Source organism: Diadema antillarum, unplaced genomic scaffold (assembly GCF_040938485.1).
Source record: "Diadema antillarum isolate AM-2024a unplaced genomic scaffold, OU_Dant_1.0 seq00000119_RagTag, whole genome shotgun sequence".
Taxonomy (NCBI): Eukaryota; Metazoa; Echinodermata; class Echinoidea; order Diadematoida; family Diadematidae; genus Diadema; species Diadema antillarum.
In genome coordinates this window covers 2,067,010-2,089,899 of record NW_027271200.1, presented here as the reverse complement: position 1 = coordinate 2,089,899, position 22,890 = coordinate 2,067,010, and the positions used below count along the sequence as shown (strand labels likewise).

At 37.2% G+C, this 22,890-nt stretch overlaps 1 protein-coding gene across 1 annotated transcript in view; it reads left to right on the top strand.

Annotated features, from left to right (window-relative positions):
- Nucleotides 1-1,966: 1,966 nt before the first annotated feature.
- The window catches only part of LOC139727141 (receptor-type tyrosine-protein phosphatase beta-like), a 28,106-nt gene continuing 7,182 nt past the window's right edge, over nt 1,967-22,890 (top strand). The window contains exons 1-9 of the mRNA XM_071638120.1: nt 1,967-2,027; nt 11,338-11,601; nt 12,479-12,748; nt 13,728-13,991; nt 14,765-14,935; nt 17,514-17,780; nt 18,751-19,014; nt 19,768-19,938; nt 22,523-22,789. Coding sequence (XP_071494221.1) covers nt 1,967-2,027; nt 11,338-11,601; nt 12,479-12,748; nt 13,728-13,991; nt 14,765-14,935; nt 17,514-17,780; nt 18,751-19,014; nt 19,768-19,938; nt 22,523-22,789 — 1,999 coding nt within the window. The remainder of the gene's footprint in view (nt 2,028-11,337; nt 11,602-12,478; nt 12,749-13,727; nt 13,992-14,764; nt 14,936-17,513; nt 17,781-18,750; nt 19,015-19,767; nt 19,939-22,522; nt 22,790-22,890) is intronic.

The window sequence follows — 22,890 nt, the reverse complement described above, 5'->3', positions numbered from 1 at the left end:
TCCTTGTAACATGGTCTTTGCGTGTGCAAAATATGGGAAAGATAGGACATGTATTCACTAAGATACAGGGTGAAACACTTATGACCTTTGACCCTAATTTACATACCCAAGATGGTGTCCGATCAAGTAGTTGTTATTTTATGAAATAATTCACGTGACATGAACTAAACATGTGCAAAATATGGAAGTGATAGAGGCCGTTTTTCTTGAGTTATTGCAAAGAAAGTTGCAGAAAGAAAGAAATATCTCAATACATCGAAGATAAGCCTGAATTTCAACCCAATTTTTTGACGTGATTCTGACATCGTATGAAAAAACAAAAGGCACACTTACGGTAGCGTAAAGTCTCAGCTACATCATATTAAAATCTGGGAGAAATTTACCGAAGCTTAAATGAGCTAATGCTCGATAAAGATAGTAATGTCAATTTTCATTTCCAGAAAAACTGCACTCCCATAGAGATAACACGTAAACTGGTCAAATTTGACAAGATTACTTTCAATCCATTTTTACGAGGTGATACCGTTATCCAATCAAAATTTTGTTATTTTATGTTTGAAAGAACATTAAATAAGCTACATCATACTGAAATCTGGGTGAAAATTGACAAAGGACTAGTGAGATACGCTCGAATGAACTTGAAATTTGATGACGTCATTTTGAAAATTTACTTTTTTTACTTTATTAAGAAATTTGATATCTTTTAATCATTTTGTCAGCATTGCCACCCCATGAAATGACATGTACAACTCATCAGCTTTCAAAATATGTACAGAAAATGGGGGGTCACCGTCCATCCTGACGAGTAAAATCGGATTCAAAATTGGCGGTTTTTTGGCATTGTTGAACTGTATATCGCCATTGACGCGCGCGCGGAATTTCAACTTTGACGGGTCCGTATGACGTCATATTGAGTCGGATTGACTTGAAACTTGGTAGAAATATTCCTTGACATTTCAGGCATCCAATAAGTGTGATAAAACGGAAAATCTCTATTGCATATGAGCTGTGCGTGCGTATATGTGCGCGCGCGTACGCGTCCGTCCAATTTTTTCAATTTTTCAAAAAATGCTCCAAATGGTCTGAAACGTATGCAAAAAAAATTTGAGCTCGATTTGAGCATACAAATATTTCGACGCGCGCGTACGCGCACGTTTTAAGAGAAAATATGAATTTTGGGAATATGAGTAGAATCCGCATAACTTGAAATATATGTGACGTAAATTTCATTGAAAAATTCCATTCCATTAATGAGATATGAATGAGAATGTGTTTTTATATAATGACGTCATAGTGACGTCACGGTCGACTGATCACTATGATTTTATTAGACCCGTCGTCTTTGGGACATGATACATATATGGTATAATTTTGACATTGATAGGAAGAATACTTTCTGAGCTAATCGATACACAAAATTTGTCCAGAAATAAAGAAAGAAGAAGAAGAACCACCAACAAAGAATCCGTACAGATACAGAAGGTGATCCGAGAGGATACTCGGATCACCTAAATAGAGGGTCGTGTTAGATTTCACCGTATACTAGTACCATATGTGGTACAAATATAAAGTCTATGAGGCAATGTCCATGCCCAGTTCATAATGAGTCATGACACACAGTTTTCCACACACACAAACTAAGCAAAATGTATAAGACTTCTGCATCCTCAAAAGGTCTTCTTTATACATGTATGTATATATATTTTTTTCTCTCTCTCTGAAATCTCTGCTCGTGAAAGTTGTTCTCGTACCCGGGCCTCCTTCGGTTCGTGGTGTGAGTGTTAGCTGGAGTAAACCCGACGGGCTGGTGGAATCCTTCGAGATCAGCTGCAGTAGCGATGATGTTCAGCTAGAAACTTTGAGTGGCGATATCTATCCGTACCCAGAGGATATTGACTATTTTGGTGACGTCGAAGGGGTGTACATGGCAAATTGTACCGGCCCAGTAGCTGGTGCTCGAATCACCATGACTGTCTTAAGCATAAATCAGTATTACATCTGTGAAACGGCCATCACTCTATGGGCACGTGAGTTTAATTTACGGTACAACACCATGGTTCCAATTCGCTCAGAGTTATCAAAACAATCAGAATGGCAGAGGTTTCATGTGAAATTCAGAAAAGAAGAAAACAACTCAACAAACTTAAAGAACCCACACATGTTTTCATACTAAACAGGGCTTTCAACCGTTCAGTTCAGTTCAGTTTATTACTGAATTACGTTTTCAGTGTAACAAAATATTGACCATAGATATGTCATAAACTATATAAATTGTTCCAACGCATTAATACACATTGTTGGGAACGATCGTATAAAGAAAACGTATGGGGAGAAAGATACACAACAGAGTCAAATTGAAGGTAAACTGTAATATGCAATGTGAAGGAACACTTATAATTAGGTTTGAAGAATTAATATACAATATCATATGAAACCGGAAATGCAGGGGATCAGAAGCAGAAATGGCCCCAGATAAACTTCATGGCCGGCGGAACGGGTGTGGGGGAAGGTGTTTTTTGCTTGTCAGCTGAAGAAACCCGGAAGTGGCGCCAGAAGTTGCGCTGAAGGCGGTTTTGTGTGTGTGTGTGTGTGTGTTTGTTTTTGCTCAAAATAGTCTCTTGAAATAAAACTACACTCGGACAACATATGACTCGCAAAATTTGTGTACCTTAAATGTTTTTACATTGCGTGTTATGTGGAGACACAATAGTACTGACATTTTATACATGATTTCTGATCTCTACATCAATACCTCTAAATGAACATTTACTATACTACAAAGGCTGCCATTCAAGAGTTGGCCTGCTTTTAAGAATAGTCACAGCAGAATAATACTAATATTTCTGGTGCCACTTCCGGGTTTCATTTCATTTTTTTTTCGTTTTATTTTTTGTTTTTAACGAAAAATACAGGGGGCGTGCACCGGGTGCGCCCCCTCTGGATCCACCACTGATCACCTTGTCTTATGTATTTCATTTTACCGATGGAAATGAAATAATTTAATTGAATGACTTCATTATTCACGAGAATTTTAATTGCAAACATACATTGACCTACTATACGATTGCACAAACATGTTAATTCTAACGGTATATTGATAACATTTAAGACACTCTGAACTAGAGTCAGCTAAACCAAAGGGTATAATGCGTTCAGTTGGTAACAAAATCATATCTTTGCAATATGTGAGATATCATAATATGTATCAGACTCATCCCATGACAAGTGTTCCTATCAAAGATATATCGCCTCTAATGTCTTGATATATAATGTATTTCTCAAAAGCTCCGAACCAAGTACAGGCGATGCCTGGGACCTCGACATCAGTAGATTCCGTGACAGCAAGCTGGACTAATCCCGAAGGACTGGTAGAGCGATTCAACATCACCTGCAGTAACAGCGGCGTCCCAATCCCTCAAAGTCTTGAGGCAACTGATAACGGATCATACACAGCATCGTGCACCGACCTTCCAACGCCTGGAGCTAGTTACACCATGACTATCACTAGTATTATGGTCAATCAAAGCAACAACGCATATGTCTATCTCAGATCTCGTGAGTGTTACAAAGCATTGGTGCTCATTTACATGTTGTTGTTTTTTCTCATACACATATACATAGCCAGTACTTCTCAAAGCATACTTCATCTTGAAGTTTTCTGTCTTTAAGGTGTATTCATTCCTGTTTTCATTTCTACCATTGTCGCTCTTAGGATTACACTGCTGTCATTTGGAGCGGATAAAGAACTTTGTATTGTTTTGATGCGCCATTGACATTTAGAATGAAACGACTTTAATAACCAACATCATATGAATGCATTGGCCAAAGCAAGGATAGTTGCGTACATCATCACAATCAACATCGTAAAATGTTGATAATGTACCACACTAAAAACAAAACTTGCGATAATGGACCAAAAAGATATCAGCTTTGCAAAGAATTCTCCCGCGTGGAAGAAAAGCAATATGACATATGAATAAAGCAACAACAACAACAACAACAACAACAACAACAACAACTATGAATCAGAGTAAGATATCAAAACTATGACTACAGAACGGACAATTTGAAAATGTTCTCTCTATAGGTCACTAGATCGTCGGTTTGTCCTTTGCTATTCAATGCATGAAAAAGTTTGGGACATAGATACCATTATTGTATTTTGAATCAGTGATGCATCTACACCTCAAATACAGTAACAAAATAATGCAAACCACTTAATGCACTCAAAACGAATAATTAAAGTCGTGAAATGATACTGCTCTAGGGAGTGCCGTAAATATTATCATGTAAATAATGGAGATAATTAAGAGTCACTATAAGATGTTCATGGCATCGGGTCTCTCTGTCTTTCATTACTGCAGTGTACTCCCGTTATTACAGAGTGTTCGGAAACCGCAGTTTTCTTTCGTTATATCGAAATTTCGTTATATTTGAAAAATACAGTTTATAATGGAAACAGGCAAACCATTCGAATATTAATGCAAGAGAATATTAAGTAGGGGTAGAAGGTTAAGGTTTGAATTTTCTTCAGTTTGTCTCGCCTTAAAAAGTTAAATGTAGGCCTAGATGACAGGTTCAAGTCCCGTGGTTTCTATTTTCCTACATGTTTGTTAAATTACAGATCATTTCATTTCACACATGCATGTTCACATGCATGTTTTTTTTTATTTTCATTTCCAATCAAACACAGGTAATACACTTTGACATGATTACATATATTGGAACATAATAATACATATTGGTTCTTAAAAGAACTTCATGGAAATGGAAATTGAGGGGCTGCTAAAAAGCGAACTTGTAGATTGCAGTCCCCTCACTTACGTTACATTACTACAATACATTAATTATAGATATGACTTTATAACACAATACAACGATACATGTACCGTACAAGCTAATCATTGAAAGTTATACAGTTTTCATTCAATCAAATCGGATGGTTACATGAAGTACAGTGTATAAGCTTTCACATGTATATACATACACATAGACATAGACATACACATACACATACACATACACACACACATACACATACACATACACATACACATACACACAAGCACACACACGTACCCACATACACATACGCACACACACGCACGTACACACACATGTATGCATCCACATACATTGTGTACACACAGAAGAGAGTAGGGAAAGAGAGGGCGGGAGGGGGAGAGGGGGAGTAGAGAGAGCGAAGGGCAGGTCAACATTCTCGATACAGGGTGAAGAAAAAAGAACAACAATTCCAAACAGTCAAACTAATCATGGGGTACATATGAGCTAATCAAATATTTCTTTAAATTACTAGAGAATGATTTCAAACTAATGGAATCTTTTATATTTTTCTCAAGGGAATTCCAAAATTTTGGGCCACTGTAGATAAACGTGGATTTTGTAAATAGAGTTCGGGTAAGGGGCAAATGATATTCATCTCTTTGACGAGTGGGGTATTTATGAATATTTTTATTCTTATTAAACATATTTTCAAAAACTGAAGGAAGTGACTTATCATACAAACTGTGCATAAATTGACCAAGGTAATAATAATACAAATCCCTTACTTTTAAAACCTTATTCTCCACAAATAATCCGTCAGTATGGGAATATTTGGAGGTATTACATATTACTCGAAGTGCTTTTTTTTTGTAACAAAAATAATCTATCCAAATAAGTTGAATGTGTATTTCCCCATACTATAATTCCATACGTTAAATAAGGTAAAATTAACGTTGAATATAACATTAGCAACTTTTTAACAGAAAAACAAAACTTTACTTTATTAATTACACCTATGTTACTGGAAATAGTGCGGCATATACAATCTGTATGCTGTTTCCAAGAAAGCTTACTGTCTACAGTTACACCAAGAAATCTAACAGAATAAACCTGTTTTATTACTTCATTTTCAAAAATTATATCATGTGGCAATTTATCAAGGGTATTACTAAACAACTTCACATTTGTTTTCTGCAAATTATAAGCGATAATCTATTTACTCTTAGCCATTGCATTATCTTGTTCAATTCTATATTCATGACATCAACTAATGTATGAGGATTTGAATGAGAAAAGAAAAGATTAGAATCATCTGCAAATAATATAAAAGAAAGAACATTTGAAGATTTGGGAAAATCATTGATGTAGATAATAAAAAGTAACGGCCCTAGTATACTTCCTTGTGGAACTCCAAAATCAACTGAGCGCAAAGAAGATTTTTCATTGTTTATACAAACAAATTGTTTTCTGTCTTTCAAATAACTTCTGAACCACTCCAAGGCCTTCCCACGTATACCATAATGATTAAGTTTATAAAGAAGAATGTCGTGGTTAATCGTGTCGAAGGCCTTGGAGAGGTCCAGGAAGATTCCTGCAGTATGTTGAAACTTATCAATTGCTCGAGATACTTTTTCAGTGAAAGATAATATTGCATGTGCTGTGCTATGTTTCTTGCGAAATCCAAATTGATATTTTGACAAAATGTCATTTCTATTTTAAAAATCTATAACTCGAGAATATATTATCTTTTCTAATATTTTAGATATATTAGGCAAAAGAGAAATAGGTCTGTAATTATTCAATTCTTCCCTATTACCCTTTTTAAAAATTGGAACTATTTTTGATAATTTCATAACATCTGGTACCTGCCCTTGTGATATTGATAGATTAAAAATGTGAAACAAAGGATCAACAATATAGGGTATATTTTTTAACAGTATATTATCAATATAATTCAATTCAATTCAATTCAAAGTTTATTTCATTTTTCGACATAACATATGTTTCACTTCTTTTGATAACAGAGAACAAGGTAAATAGGTCAATATCATCATAACCAGAACTTCTTTTAGAAGGTAAATTATGAACAATATCTAAAATCTCATATACTGTTACAGGGGAAAAAAAGATTGAATTTTGATTACCTACGTCCAGATAATCATAAAATTCTTTAGTAGACAACAGAATATTTGCACAAAGATTCCGGCCAACAGTTGAAAAATGTTAATTAAATATTTCTGCTATCTTACGTAAATCTTTTATTTCAAATCCATCATTCTTAATTTTAGAAATAACATTTCTTTCCTTATGCTTATTCAATGTTTCATTTATCAATTTCCAAGTATTGTGCATATCATTTTTAAACAAATCTAATTTTCTCATATAATAATTCCTTTTTTCTTTACGCAATACCATAGTGAGAGTATTTTTATATGCAGTATACTTATCACGGGATTGCTGTGTTTCTTTAGCCTTACTTACATAATACAAATTATTTTTACGATTAATTGAACGTAATAATGACTTTGACACCCATGGCAATCTTGGATCACGTTTATAACTACCCAACTTCTTTTTAACTAATGGAATATGTGTATCTAACAAAGTAACAATCTTATTTATAAAAATTTCATAAGCTACATTCGTATCTTGCACCACATATAAGTCAGACCAGTCAATTTCCATCAAAGATTCCTGAAACTGGGCTATATTCTGAGGTGTAAACTTACGCCTTCTTTCATAACTCTAAGGTATTTTCGTCTTTAACTGTAAAGATGAACACATATAAATAGCATAATGATCAGATATATCCGTAAGTATAATAGCAGAATCAGGAAAAGGGTTTACATTACAAAAAATATTATCCATTAAAGTGGCAGATTGTTCTGTTACACGGGTTGGTTTTGAAATCAAGGGTGAGAAATATGCAGAGAGCATAATATTGAGAAATTCCTCGGGATAATAAGAATCATTACATTTACTTAAATCAATATTAAAGTCACCCATTAAATAACATTCCTTATTCAAAACTGAAGATTCTTGTAATAATTCATTAAAATAATCAAAAAATAATTTTATATTAGCATCAGGGGGCCTGTATATTACGCCTAATAAAATATCTTTCCGATTAGGCACTTTGATTTCTATAAATCATCAGCAGTTGCGATCTTACAAATTCCATTTGTTACCGGAAATTCTTGAATGAAATAGTGCTCGTTATTCCGAATGTTCGTGAATCCGAAAATAAAATAAGGTTCGTTAATATGAAAGTTCGTTATTTCCGAAAACAAAGGTTTAAAATTAGGAAGGTTTTTTAGCACTCATATTTTTTAACTTTCGGATAAACGAGCCTTAATGCATTTTCGGATTATTCAACCTTCGGAATGACAAACCTTCGGAATAAAGCAACGAATGTTCATAGAAACGAGTCCCCTTTTTCCAATTAACGAACATCTGGGTACACGGAATTTGTGTTTTTCGAGAGAACAAACCTTCGGAACATATTATAGCACAAGTAGCTGTATTGGGCATGGTGTGTGGCGCAGAGAGGGAATTGAGTGATTTCTCTATTTAAGCACACTGAAAATAATGTAAAGCGTTCGCCCATGCAGAGGCGCTCTATAAAATGCTTCTTGTGCTATGTGATTTCGTAAGCGATTCACATTTTCGTTATAATGGAGCACTTCTTTATCTATGGCGTCAGGAAATGACTTCGTTATGACGAAAATTTCCTTATGATAGTGCTCGTTGTAAAGGGAGTGAACTGCACTCTCTCTGTGTCTCTCTGTCTCTCTGTCTCTCTCTGTCTCTCTCTCTCTCTCTCTATATATATATATATATGCTATATATATATGTATATAGATACATATACATATTGTTTATATACATATAGGCACTCAGCAAAAAAAGAAGAAGAAAGTAAACACTTTTTCAAGCTCCTATTTCTCACAGAACATTAGGCTTCATTGGCAACCAACCTAAAAGGTCATTAAAAAGGGAAATTTTACGCATGAGTGAACATAATCGTTTTTCTCTTCCAAAGCACCAACGTAAAAATTGCAAAAATGGGCAATTTCTCATTCATGCACATTTGCTCTTCTATATATAATAATGAGAACAAAAGACAAATCCAACACAATAGTAAACACAAATTACTTTGGAAAATGTACCCATTGATCTCTATAATGTCTTTGTAGCCCCCAAAAATAAAGAAAGGCAAAAACTAATGGGAAAAATGAAGAATCTTCTGTCAAATCCAAATTCAAATGACATTAGAGAACAGACAATATTAACAAAAATGGTGAAAGTGTGAAATGCTATTCCGAATTAAGCACATTGGAAATCATAACTGGGCCTTTAATTTGTCTCGTGAATCCTTAAATCCCTGAATTAAAAGACTGAAATAAGAATAAAATCCGTCCATTTTATCACCTTTACATCTTCCTCCCATGACATTTAAATTTGAGGTGACAAAATGTCTTATATTCCTTCCTTAGTTTCCCACTTGTTCTTGTTTGAAGATATAAAGAGATACAAGGGAACGAAAACTTATTTTTGATATTCATTCATGTCTCTCATTGTGTTAAATTGGTCTTTTGTTATTATTGCTATGTTGACGGGCATTCTCAAATGAATCATTACATGTGAAATTCTGCAATTTTCCCTTTTGTGCCTTGGGAGACAAAACGAATTTGTTCATTCATGCCTAAAATTTTCCTTCGTATCAACCTACCAGGTTGATATGATAGCCAATTAAATGATATTCGATACGCTAAATGAAACAAAGATTTTTATCAAAATCTTCTATGAAGAACATGCATTGGAAAAAGTGTTTACTTTCCTTTTTTTTTTTTTTGCTGAGTGTATACATAGTGTACATATTATTTGTGTGTGTATATCTTACATATTATGAGTAGACGGTTCTATGACATATGCACCGAAAATTGCGACAAATGCTCCGCGACAAATGCTCCGCAACATTTGCTCCGTCGACAATGTTCTGCAGACATTGCTCCGCCGACAGTTGCTCTGCCGACAATTGCCACGCCGACATTTACTTCGAAGATACGGTGTTTGCTCCTCTGGCAAATCCTTCACTCACTCTGCAGAAGATTAGATTCTCAATTGAAATTTAATCGCTTCTGATGTAATGATGTTCGCTTTTAATCTACTTCGTGTGAAACTATACTATTTTGGCGACATCTAGATGTTATTCAGAAATTATTTTGCACATAAACTGTGTTGTTTCTTTGCCCGTTTACACCGAGTACCGTATGGGCAACGAATCGGGGGTTTTGCTATGGTGTACCATATCTTATGTCTGGTTCTGTGACAATGACACTTCCCCGCTAATGATTCTGTAACAAAATTAATCTTCTACTCTTGATTTTGTTGCTCTTGATTTTGTCATAAGAGTAATATTTTGGGTGATTTCGTACCGAAATACTGATTCTTTCTTGCCAGAACCAGACATGTTTCCTTTTGTGGCACAATAGCAAAACTCCCGGCCAGTTGCCCGTACTCTGCTCGGTGTAAACGCGCCTTAAATCAGTGCAGCGAAATAGATGAAATTCTGGTGCAGTCGAATCAGTAACTGGGCCTATCCCATGTTTCTTTGGTCGTAGAGTCTAAAAATACTGTGATAGATATTGTTACTGGTTCAAGTAATGATCAGGACAATGGCATGACACTGGTGGTAAGATCGATCCTAGTAAACAAAAAAGATGGGGTTCAACATATCATTTTGTCCCCAAATAATTTTGATGTTAGTTAACGATTATCATTATTATCACTTCTATTATTTTCATTATTACTATCATTATCATTATCGTCATCATCACAATTATTATTATCATAATCATTACAGTCATTATTATCTTCATTATTATTACTCCCATATTGTCATCATTTCTTTATTGATTGTCAGTCGAGCCCGGAGAGCTACCTCTGGTTGGGCAACGTGTTATTGGAACGCCACTTATCTCTCCCCCTCCACCGCCCCCACCAGTTTTATCTAGTTTGCAGACACAAACCCTTGTCATGTTGTCGGTCTAGCAGCCTGCGCCAAAAAGCCAGCATGCACAATTGGAGCGATTGTCGGCGGAGCAAATGTCGCGGATTATTTGCCACAATTTTCGGAGCAATTGTCGGCGGAGCATATTATGTCGTGTCACCGAGAGGAAACGCCTGCAAACTGATCTTTTACATAACAATCTAAGATTACGTAATAAACTATACCACAATAGGTTCATTCATTTAAGCTATGATATAATGTGCCGGCTAATACCGTTTGCTGACTATTGCCAGTCACCGTGGACGAATCATGAAGAATCGGCATCATTCGCCTATTTTTTTTTTTATACCTCTATAGGTGAACATTTACTACTGCAATAATTTTTCGACCTGTGTTTTAGACCTGCTCTTTTTAAAGTAAGCCTATTTGTCCTCCGAGATTCTAAGAAACGCTTAATTTCGGAGTTAGTCATAAGATGCTGCCTTTGCTCATAATACAATTCTACACCAAATGCATAACAATTTGAAATTATGTTCCAGGACCAAACGCCGTGGAACTAATTGCAGATTATTCTTCCTACGACACTGTGAGAGTCGAATGGTACCAGCCGTGGGGCGTCGTCGATGAATTCGTCATTAACTGCAGCCACGAAGGTGTCGCGTCTCCCGATAATGTGGAGGCTTATAATTGGCATTACACGGCGTCATGCAGCGATCTGCCCGTGGCTGGATCTGAATACAACGTGACTGTTACCAGCGTCAGTGGTGATCAGACCAACGGGTCTAGCATCACCTTACGAACCAGTGAGTTGCTGTTAGACTTTAAGTGGGTCTCAAATGTGTACTCCATAGATGGTTATCAACCGATTATGCTTCTTAACTCTTAGATATCCACCATCTCATATCACTCTCTACTTGTTAAAAGATGGATATATATATATGTATATATATATATATATATATATATATATATGTGTGTGTGTGTGTGTGTGTGTGTGTGTGTGCGTGTGTGTGTGTGATATGCTCCAACGGTACATAGATTAATTTAGCATAAATACGTTATATTGGTATATATATGAGTTGTTTTTTCTACTGATTTACGTCCTAATAAAGCTTTGCTTTTCAGAAGATCATTCTGTTTCATCCCCATATCTATTTGGTTTTCAATGTTACTATTGCAGACGTGCATCTTTTTTCGCTACATTATCATTCTTACGTATATTTTGTGGAATAAGTGATTTGTCCTTTCAAATTGTTCTATAGTTGGATTGATAAATGTATCACCTTGCATTTTATATTTCATTTTATAGATGGAAATAAGTTAATTAAATTGAATTAGATTTGTGACTTAATCGTAATGATTACTATATTTGCCATGATTGACTTCATCATTAATTGTCACCCACTGATGAGGAAATATAATTGCAAACAGACATTGACGTTCGATACGATTGCACAAACATGTTAATTCAAACGTGATAATAATAACTTAAGGACTCTCCGATCAAGAGTCAGCGAAAACTGTGAAGGGTATAATGCTCCCAATTGGTAACAACATCATGATTGCAAGATGTGACATATCATGAGCTGAGAGTATCGGACCCATTGTCTCATGACAAGTGACCCTATCAAAGACGTTTCTACTGTCCTAGTATAATAATGTATTTTATTTTCTGAAAAGCTCCGAACCAAGTACAGGCGATGCCTGAGACCTCAACATCAGTAGATTCCGTGACAGCAAGCTGGACTAATCCCGAAGGACTGGTAGAGCGATTCAACATCACCTGCAGTAACGGCGGCGTCCCAATTCCTCAAAGTCTTGAGGCAACTGATGACGGATCATACACAGCATCGTGCACCGACCTTCGAAGAGCTGGAGGTAGTTACACCATGACTGTCACTAGTATCATGGTTGATCAAACCAACAACGCGTACGTCTATCTCAGATCTCGTGAGTGTTACTAAGCATGGGTGCTCATTGACATGTTCACATTTGTAATATATTTTCTCAAATACGTAACCAATGTTTGTCAAAGTACTTTATCTTGTGGTTTATCATCATCGACAGTGTATTCATTTTTGTTTTCATGTGTATCAGCCATCATACATTATCGCTCTTCCGATAACACCGCTGTCACTTGGGAGCAGATAAATAACTTTGTATTGCTTTGACGTGTAATTGACACCCGGAATGAAACAAGATAGTCAACGTCACCGGCAATGATTGCATCGACCAAAGTTGGAAAAACAGCGTACATCACTAACATCTTAAAAACATCGACAATGCACTGCAATAAAAATATGAAACGTGCATTATTGGACCAAACGCTGCTTTACAAAGAATTCTATCACGTTATAGACCAGATATCTGACATATTGATAAAACGTTTGTGAATCACCGAATGAAATCAATACGACTACTATGTTCTCTCTTTGTAGCTAAAATTGCTCTGGTTTGAATTATGATATGACATCGTGATTATACGAGCCTTTCCATTTTTTATATCTTGGAAACAACAAAGTAGTTCATAACTTTGCGTAGGATGACTATATCGGGCACATACTACAAAGTTAGTGGATGTATGTCTATGCAGACAAATACATGCAGAACTAACGTTTGGATCTTTTTGACCACATAATGCACACCACTGAAAGAGGAAACAAACAAGATGACGCACTTTTATGAACCAAAAGGACACCATGTCATCACATACAGTCTACTCAAAAACAAAGATAGGGAAAAAAAAACTGAGAGTTAACCCGGCTTTGCCGACTTGCTAAATTTGGTATCTAAATACATATATATATATATATATATATATATATATATATATATATATATATATTATGCGCTTCATCTAAGCCTGGTATGAAGACAAGACAAAACCATAAAGACTCTTTACGGGATATCCGTTATTCATCTTACATAGGGCCTAATAAAGTGGCACTGACAGGATTAATTTCGTCCAATGACTCGGTGGGAGCATCATGGCGGAGACCTGATGGCGGAGTAGACCGGTTTTACATCAATTGTAGTCACAACGGCACCCCAGACCCTCAAAGGTATTATAATTGGTACTCAACCTTCACGGCGTATTGCAGAGATTTACCGGTAGCAGGCGCTGAATACAACATGACTGTTACCAGTGTTATTGATGATCAGATGAACCAGGCTTTCATCACGCTGTTGACAGGTGAGACATTTGGAAGGTTGAGTGTGTTGCACACACACACACACACACACACACACACACGCACACACACACATAAGCATACACGCACACACACGCACGCACACACACACACGAACACACACATGCACACACACACACATACGCACGCACACTATACGCACACAAACATATTTAAAGAATTTGGACACGGATTTACTGGTATCTCGTAAAAAAAGAAGTTTGAAATAGGTTTGCAAAGGCATGTAAGGAGACACACATAATAAATTAAATGTGTGTCTTTAGCGAACTTATTCCCAGCATATTGTGTGAGCTGATGTTATAGGATGTATTCATATTTTTGTTTTATGGATATTGATGAGGAGCTGATTGAAAGTAATATTATCATTGTCGACCCGAAGTCTCGGTGGCTTTGAACAACACTACTGGAAACCTCATTTAGCATGCGTATACCCCTTCACATTTAGATTGCTTTTCCTGCACACTTTCGGTCCCCAAAATAAAATGTGAGTAATTTAATACAATTAGTATACAATCAATCAAACAAACATAAATAACAAGTCTGAATCCATTCCTATATAACCAGATATCAAGGCCCAGTGTCATGTAACGAAACATAGTGATTTTATTTCGGCGTCGTTGTTGTTCTCAACATGTTTTTGAATATGTTAAAAATGATGATGCCATTGTTGGGAACTATGAATCATTCCCGTTATGTGAACGTCTTATTCACTAGTTGTGTATGTGTGAACGTTGTACCTTTCATGCACCGAAAGCGCCAAATAAAGTAGATCTGGAGCCGGGACCTTCTTCAACTTACTCCGTGAGTGCAAGTTGGGGTAACCCCGACGGACTGGTGGAGAGATTCAACATCAGCTGCAGTGGTGGTGGAATTCCGGACCCAGAAAGTCTTGAGGTAGACGACGAGGGACTTTACGCAGCATCTTGTACGGACCTTCGAACACCTGGAGCTAGATACACCATGACTGTAACTAGTATAATGGGGTATCAAACCAACGGAGCTTACATCTATCTCAGAACATGTAAGTACGATTGGTAGTTTGTTTTATAAGGGCTTACTATTCCTATTAAGTCTTAATTATTCTCATCAGCTATTGGCAAATGCTAGTAGTCCTTTTGAAACAATTAAGCGATTCTGAAAATGAACTATGCATGCAATATGCATGATACACATTCACCTAAACATATCACGACATTCTGCTAACGAGCTGAAAGCAGATACAATGTACACTTTTTGTATATAATTATTCTGATTTTATGGTTCACTTTTTAGTCTAGGCTGAACCTTGTTTAACCGTCCGCCCTACACTCTAAAAACATCCCGGTCAGAACTGACCCGGAGAGGGTCAGTTGGGGTCACACTCCGTTCCCGGTCAGAAATGACAAGAAATGGGGTCGGATATGACCCCATGCAGAGTTATGAATCGGGTCAGGGTGACCCCATTTCTGGTCTTCATGACCAATTCCAAGTCATTTATGACCCGGAACGGGGTGTGACCCCAACGGATCCTTTCCGGGTCAGTTCTGACTCGAATGTTTTTAGAGTGAACGTTTTTTGATAGGTTTACCCTTTTTCGAGGGAATTTTATTGACTCAGAATCTAGATGTGGCAACTCTTGCATCCTTCAACGTTTTGAGATAGTCAAAATGACCGCCATTATGGAAGATCTGAAATTCCTATGCATTTCTTTATAAATTATCAAAAATGGAAACACAAAGTAATTGAAGGTTTTACCTTATTTATTGAGTGCCCCACATCTCCGCAAATCTGTCTTATACCTGGTCTCTCTTTTCCATTAATGCTTATTAATTTGAACAGTTTAATATTATGTTTATACATTGTTGTAATACTTTGTTTCTTTGTATTTCTTGAAATTTTATCGAAAACAAACATCTGATATTTTGAATAAAATTGATTTGAGTTGAATCTGAATTATTTCGAGCGTGCTGAATACGAATCTGGATGATGCAACTTTGCATCCTTGGGGATTTTGAGACATCCAAAATGGCGACCAATAATTGAAATTCCAATAATGAGTATCTTTGTAAATGGTGAAAACCGAAACTAAATTGATGGCACTTTTACCCTATTTTCGAGGGAGCTGAATCCGAAGCTGAGAAATACAACTAATGCATCCTCGATGGTTTTGAGATATTCAAGTTGGTCACCAAAATGGCCACTAAAAATCCTGAATATCTAAAAGCACCTAAGGATGGAAGAGTTGCATCAAGCGAATTCAAATTCAGCACCCTCGAAAAAGGTTTTAGTCTATCAGTTCTTTTAAGTCTATCACCATGAATAGAAAAAAAAAAATACTAAAGGTCTATATTGAAATTGTCAATTTTGGCGGCCATCTTGGATATCTCAAAAACCTAAAGATGCAAGGGTTGCTTCAATCAGATTCATATTCAGCACCCTGAAATTAGAGTACCGGGTATAGGTTAAACTCATCAATTTATTTTTCAATTTTCCACCATTATCAGGAAAAACTTAGATCAAAATTTTATTTTTTTTCGCGGGCATTTTGGTTATCTCAAATCCCTCGGAGTGCAAGGATTGCATCTCCCAGATTAGGATTCATCATCTTCAGAACAGCGTAAAACCATAAAAGCGAATGGTACAAGGTTAGGCCCAACGTCTGAAGTTGGTACCCAGGCTAACTGAAAAAATAACCCAAACTTACATGTATTTGAAGTTCGTAAATGACAGGCAAGTACATGCAGTGACCGCTTTGATTTCTCATAGACTAAGAAAATAGTATCGCCCTTAAATGATTTCGCAGATCGATTCTTTTTTTCTCATACTTTATAGGGCCTAACAAAGTGACCTTAACAAGATTAACTTCCTCCAGTGACTCGGTGGGAGCATCATGGCGTATACCTGATGGTGAGGTAGATTGGTTTTACATCAATTGTAGTCACAACGGCACGGCAGACCCGCAAAGTATTTGGGCATATACTTGGTACTCGACATATACTGCGTATTGCAGAGATTTACCGATAGCAGGCGCTGAATACAACATGACTGTTACCAGCGTTATTGAGGATCAGACGAATGAGGCTGTCATCACGCTACTGACAGGTCAGAGAACGAAATACACACACGCACACACACACACACACACACACACATACATACAAAACGCACACATAACAGACGCATAGACACCAGCTAGACATGCTGGAAGAAAAAAAAAGAATTTGGACACAGACTGAAAGGTATATCAGAAATAAGCAGAAATTTCTCCACAAAGGATGCACAGTATCATTTTCTTAGTTATCAGCATTGAGTATGAGCTGATTTAAAGTGATAAACCTTTTTTATCCATCGTACGGTGAACGTCAAAAGGACCAACAAAATGTTCTTGGAGCTCTGAATGTCTTTTGAATGATACATCGTATTATGAAACAGTAATTCAGATCAGCGTGACAAATTATTTCGAGGTTATGAACGTCATTGATTATTGGTGTTTGTGTGAATGTTGTATCCATGATACTTTAAAGCTCCGAATAAAGTAGATCTGCAGCCTGGACCTTCAGCTTATGGCGTCGTGAGTGCAAGCTGGGGTAACCCCGACGGACTGGTGGAGAGATTCAACATCAGCTGCAGTGACGGTGGTATTCCGCACCCAGAAAGTCTTGAAGTAGACAGCGAGGGACTTTACACAGCATCGTGCACCGACCTTCGAAGAGCTGGAGGTAGTTACACCATGACTGTCACTAGTATCATGGTTGATCAAACCAACAACGCGTACGTCTATCTCAGATCTCGTGAGTGTTACTAAGCATGGGCGCTCATTTACATGTTCACATTTGTAATATATTTTCTCAAATACGTAACCAATGTTTGTCAAAGTACTTTATCTTGTGGTTTATCATCATCGACAGTGTATTCATTTTTGTTTTCATGTGTATCAGCCATCATACATTATCGCTCTTCCGATAACACCGCTGTCACTTGGGAGCAGATAAATAACTTTGTATTGCTTTGACGTGTAATTGACACCCGGAATGAAACAAGATAGTCAACGTCACCGGCAATGATTGCATCGACCAAAGTTGGAAAAACAGCGTACATCACTAACATCTTAAAAACATCGACAATGCACTGCAATAAAAATATGAAACGTGCATTATTGGACCAAACGCTGCTTTACAAAGAATTCTATCACGTTATAGACCAGATATCTGACATATTGATAAAACGTTTGTGAATCACTGAATGAAATCAATACGACTACTATGTTCTCTCTTTGTAGCCAAAATTGCTCTGGTTTGAATTATGATATGACATCGTGATTATACGAGCCTTTCCATTTTTTATATCTTGGAAACAACAAAGTAGTTCATAACTTTGCGTAGGATGACTATATCGGGCACATACTACAAAGTTAGTGGATGTATGTCTATGCAGACAAATACATGCAGAACTAACGTTTGGATCTTTTTGACCACATAATGCACACCACTGAAAGAGGAAACAAACAAGATGACGCACTTTTATGAACCAAAAGGACACCATGTCATCACATACAGTCTACTCAAAAACAAAGATAGGGAAAAAAAACTGAGAGTTAACCCGGCTTTGCCGACTTGCTAAATTTGGTATCTAAATACATATATATATATATATATATATATATATATATATATATATTATGCGCTTCATCTAAGCCTGGTATGAAGACAAGACAAAACCATAAAGACTCTTTACGGGATATCCGTTATTCATCTTACATAGGGCCTAATAAAGTGGCACTGACAGGATTAATTTCGTCCAATGACTCGGTGGGAGCATCATGGCGGAGACCTGATGGCGGAGTAGACCGGTTTTACATCAATTGTAGTCACAACGGCACCCCAGACCCTCAAAGGTATTATAATTGGTACTCAACCTTCACGGCGTATTGCAGAGATTTACCGGTAGCAGGCGCTGAATACAACATGACTGTTACCAGTGTTATTGAAGATCAGATGAACCAGGCTTTCATCACGCTGTTGACAGGTGAGACATTTGGAAGGTTGAGTGTGTTGCACACACACACACACACACACACACACACACGCACACACACACATAAGCATACACGCACACACACGCACGCACACACACACACGAACACACACATGCACACACACATACGCACGCACACTATACGCACACAAACATATTTAAAGAATTTGGACACGGATTTACTGGTATCTCGTAAAAAAAGAAGTTTGAAATAGGTTTGCAAAGGCATGTAAGGAGACACACATAATAAATTAAATGTGTGTCTTTAGCGAACTTATTCCCAGCATATTGTGTGAGCTGATGTTATAGGATGTATTCATATTTTTGTTTTATGGATATTGATGAGGAGCTGATTGAAAGTAATATTATCATTGTCGACCCGAAGTCTCGGTGGCTTTGAACAACACTACTGGAAACCTCATTTAGCATGCGTATACCCCTTCACATTTCACACTTTCGGTCCCCGAATAAAATGTGAGTAATTTAATACAATTAGTATACAATCAATCAAACAAACATAAATAACAAGTCTGAATCCATTCCTATATAACCAGATATCAAGGCCCAGTGTCATGTAACGAAACATAGTGATTTTATTTCGGCGTCGTTGTTGTTCTCAACATGTTTTTGAATATGTTAAAAATGATGATGCCATTGTTGGGAACTATGAATCATTCCCGTTATGTGAACGTCTTATTCACTAGTTGTGTATGTGTGAACGTTGTACCTTTCATGCACCGAAAGCGCCAAATAAAGTAGATCTGGAGCCGGGACCTTCTTCAACTTACTCCGTGAGTGCAAGTTGGGGTAACCCCGACGGACTGGTGGAGAGATTCAACATCAGCTGCAGTGGTGGTGGAATTCCGGACCCAGAAAGTCTTGAGGTAGACGACGAGGGACTTTACGCAGCATCTTGTACGGACCTTCGAACACCTGGAGCTAGATACACCATGACTGTAACTAGTATAATGGGGTATCAAACCAACGGAGCTTACATCTATCTCAGAACATGTAAGTACGATTGGTAGTTTGTTTTATAAGGGCTTACTATTCCTATTAAGTCTTAATTATTCTCATCAGCTATTGGCAAATGCTAGTAGTCCTTTTGAAACAATTAAGCGATTCTGAAAATGAACTATGCATGCAATATGCATGATACACATTCACCTAAACATATCACGACATTCTGCTAACGAGCTGAAAGCAGATACAATGTACACTTTTTGTATATAATTATTCTGATTTTATGGTTCACTTTTTAGTCTAGGCTGAACCTTGTTTAACCGTCCGCCCTACACTCTAAAAACATCCCGGTCAGAACTGACCCGGAGAGGGTCAGTTGGGGTCACACTCCGTTCCCGGTCAGAAATGACAAGAAATGGGGTCGGATATGACCCCATGCAGAGTTATGAATCGGGTCAGGGTGACCCCATTTCTGGTCTTCATGACCAATTCCAAGTCATTTATGACCCGGAACGGGGTGTGACCCCAACGGATCCTTTCCGGGTCAGTTCTGACTCGAATGTTTTTAGAGTGAACGTTTTTTGATGGGTTTACCCTTTTTCGAGGGAATTTTATTGACTCAGAATCTAGATGTGGCAACTCTTGCATCCTTCAACGTTTTGAGATAGTCAAAATGACCGCCATTATGGAAGATCTGAAATTCCTATGCATTTCTTTATAAATTATCAAAAATGGAAACACAAAGTAATTGAAGGTTTTACCTTATTTATTGAGTGCCCCACATCTCCGCAAGTCTGTCTTATACCTGGTCTCTCTTTTCCATTAATGCTTATTAATTTGAACAGTTTAATATTATGTTTATACATTGTTGTAATACTTTGTTTCTTTGTATTTCTTGAAATTTTATCGAAAACAAACATCTGATATTTTGAATAAAATTGATTTGAGTTGAATCTGAATTATTTCGAGCGTGCTGAATACGAATCTGGATGATGCAACTTTGCATCCTTGGGGATTTTGAGACATCCAAAATGGCGACCAATAATTGAAATTCCAATAATGAGTATCTTTGTAAATGGTGAAAATCGAAACTAAATTGATGGCACTTTTACCCTATTTTCGAGGGAGCTGAATCCGAAGCTGAGAAATACAACTAATGCATCCTCGATGGTTTTGAGATATTCAAGTTGGTCACCAAAATGGCCACTAAAAATCCTGAATATCTAAAAGCACCTAAGGATGGAAGAGTTGCATCAACCGAATTCAAATTCAGCACCCTCGAAAAAGGTTTTAGTCTATCAGTTCTTTTAAGTCTATCACCATGAATAGAAAAAAAATACTAAAGGTCTATATTGAAATTGTCAATTTTGGCGGCCATCTTGGATATCTCAAAAACCTAAAGATGCAAGGGTTGCTTCAATCAGATTCATATTCAGCACCCTGAAATTAGAGTACCGGGTATAGGTTAAACTCATCAATTTATTTTTCAATTTTCCACCATTATCAGGAAAAACTTAGATCAAAATTTTATTTTTTTTTTTCGCGGGCATTTTGGTTATCTCAAATCCCTCGGAGTGCAAGGATTGCATCTCCCAGATTAGGATTCATCATCTTCAGAACAGCGTAAAACCATAAAAGCGAATGGTACAAGGTTAGGCCCAACGTCTGAAGTTGGTACCCAGGCTAACTGAAAAAATAACCCAAACTTACATGTATTTGAAGTTCGTAAATGACAGGCAAGTACATGCAGTGACCGCTTTGATTTCTCATAGACTAAGAAAATAGTATCGCCCTTAAATGATTTCGCAGATCGATTCTTTTTTTCTCATACTTTATAGGGCCTAACAAAGTGACCTTAACAAGATTAACTTCCTCCAGTGACTCGGTGGGAGCATCATGGCGTATACCTGGTGGTGAGGTAGATTGGTTTTACATCAATTGTAGTCACAACGGCACGGCAGACCCGCGAAGTATTTGGGCATATACTTGGTACTCGACATATACTGCGTATTGCAGAGATTTACCGATAGCAGGCGCTGAATACAACATGACTGTTACCAGCGTTATTGAGGATCAGACGAATGAGGCTGTCATCACGCTACTGACAGGTCAGAGAACGAAATACACACACGCACACACACACACACACACACACATACACACATACATACAAAACGCACACATAACAGACGCATAGACACCAGCTAGACATGCTGGAAGAAAAAAAAAGAATTTGGACACAGACTGAAAGGTATATCAGAAATAAGCAGAAATTTCTCCACAAAGGATGCACAGTATCATTTTCTTAGTTATCAGCATTGAGTATGAGCTGATTTAAAGTGATAAACCTTTTTTATCCATCGTACGGTGAACGTCAAAAGGACCAACAAAATGTTCTTGGAGCTCTGAATGTCTTTTGAATGATACATCGTATTATGAAACAGTAATTCAGATCAGCGTGACAAATTATTTCGAGGTTATGAACGTCATTGATTATTGGTGTTTGTGTGAATGTTGTATCCATGATACTTTAAAGCTCCGAATAAAGTAGATCTGCAGCCTGGACCTTCAGCTTATGGCGTCGTGAGTGCAAGCTGGGGTAACCCCGACGGACTGGTGGAGAGATTCAACATCAGCTGCAGTGACGGTGGTATTCCGCACCCAGAAAGTCTTGAAGTAGACAGCGAGGGACTTTACACAGCATCTTGTACCGACCTACGAACAGCGGGTGCTATATACACCCTGACTGTAACTAGTATCATGGGGTATCAAACCAACAGGGCGTACATCTATCTCAGAACATGTGAGTACGATTGGTAGTTTGCTTTGTTTCATTTGTACAAGTGTTTGCTGACATTTCTTGTCGAAAGGAAAGGCCCCAGGTCTTCATTTATGAAGTAATCA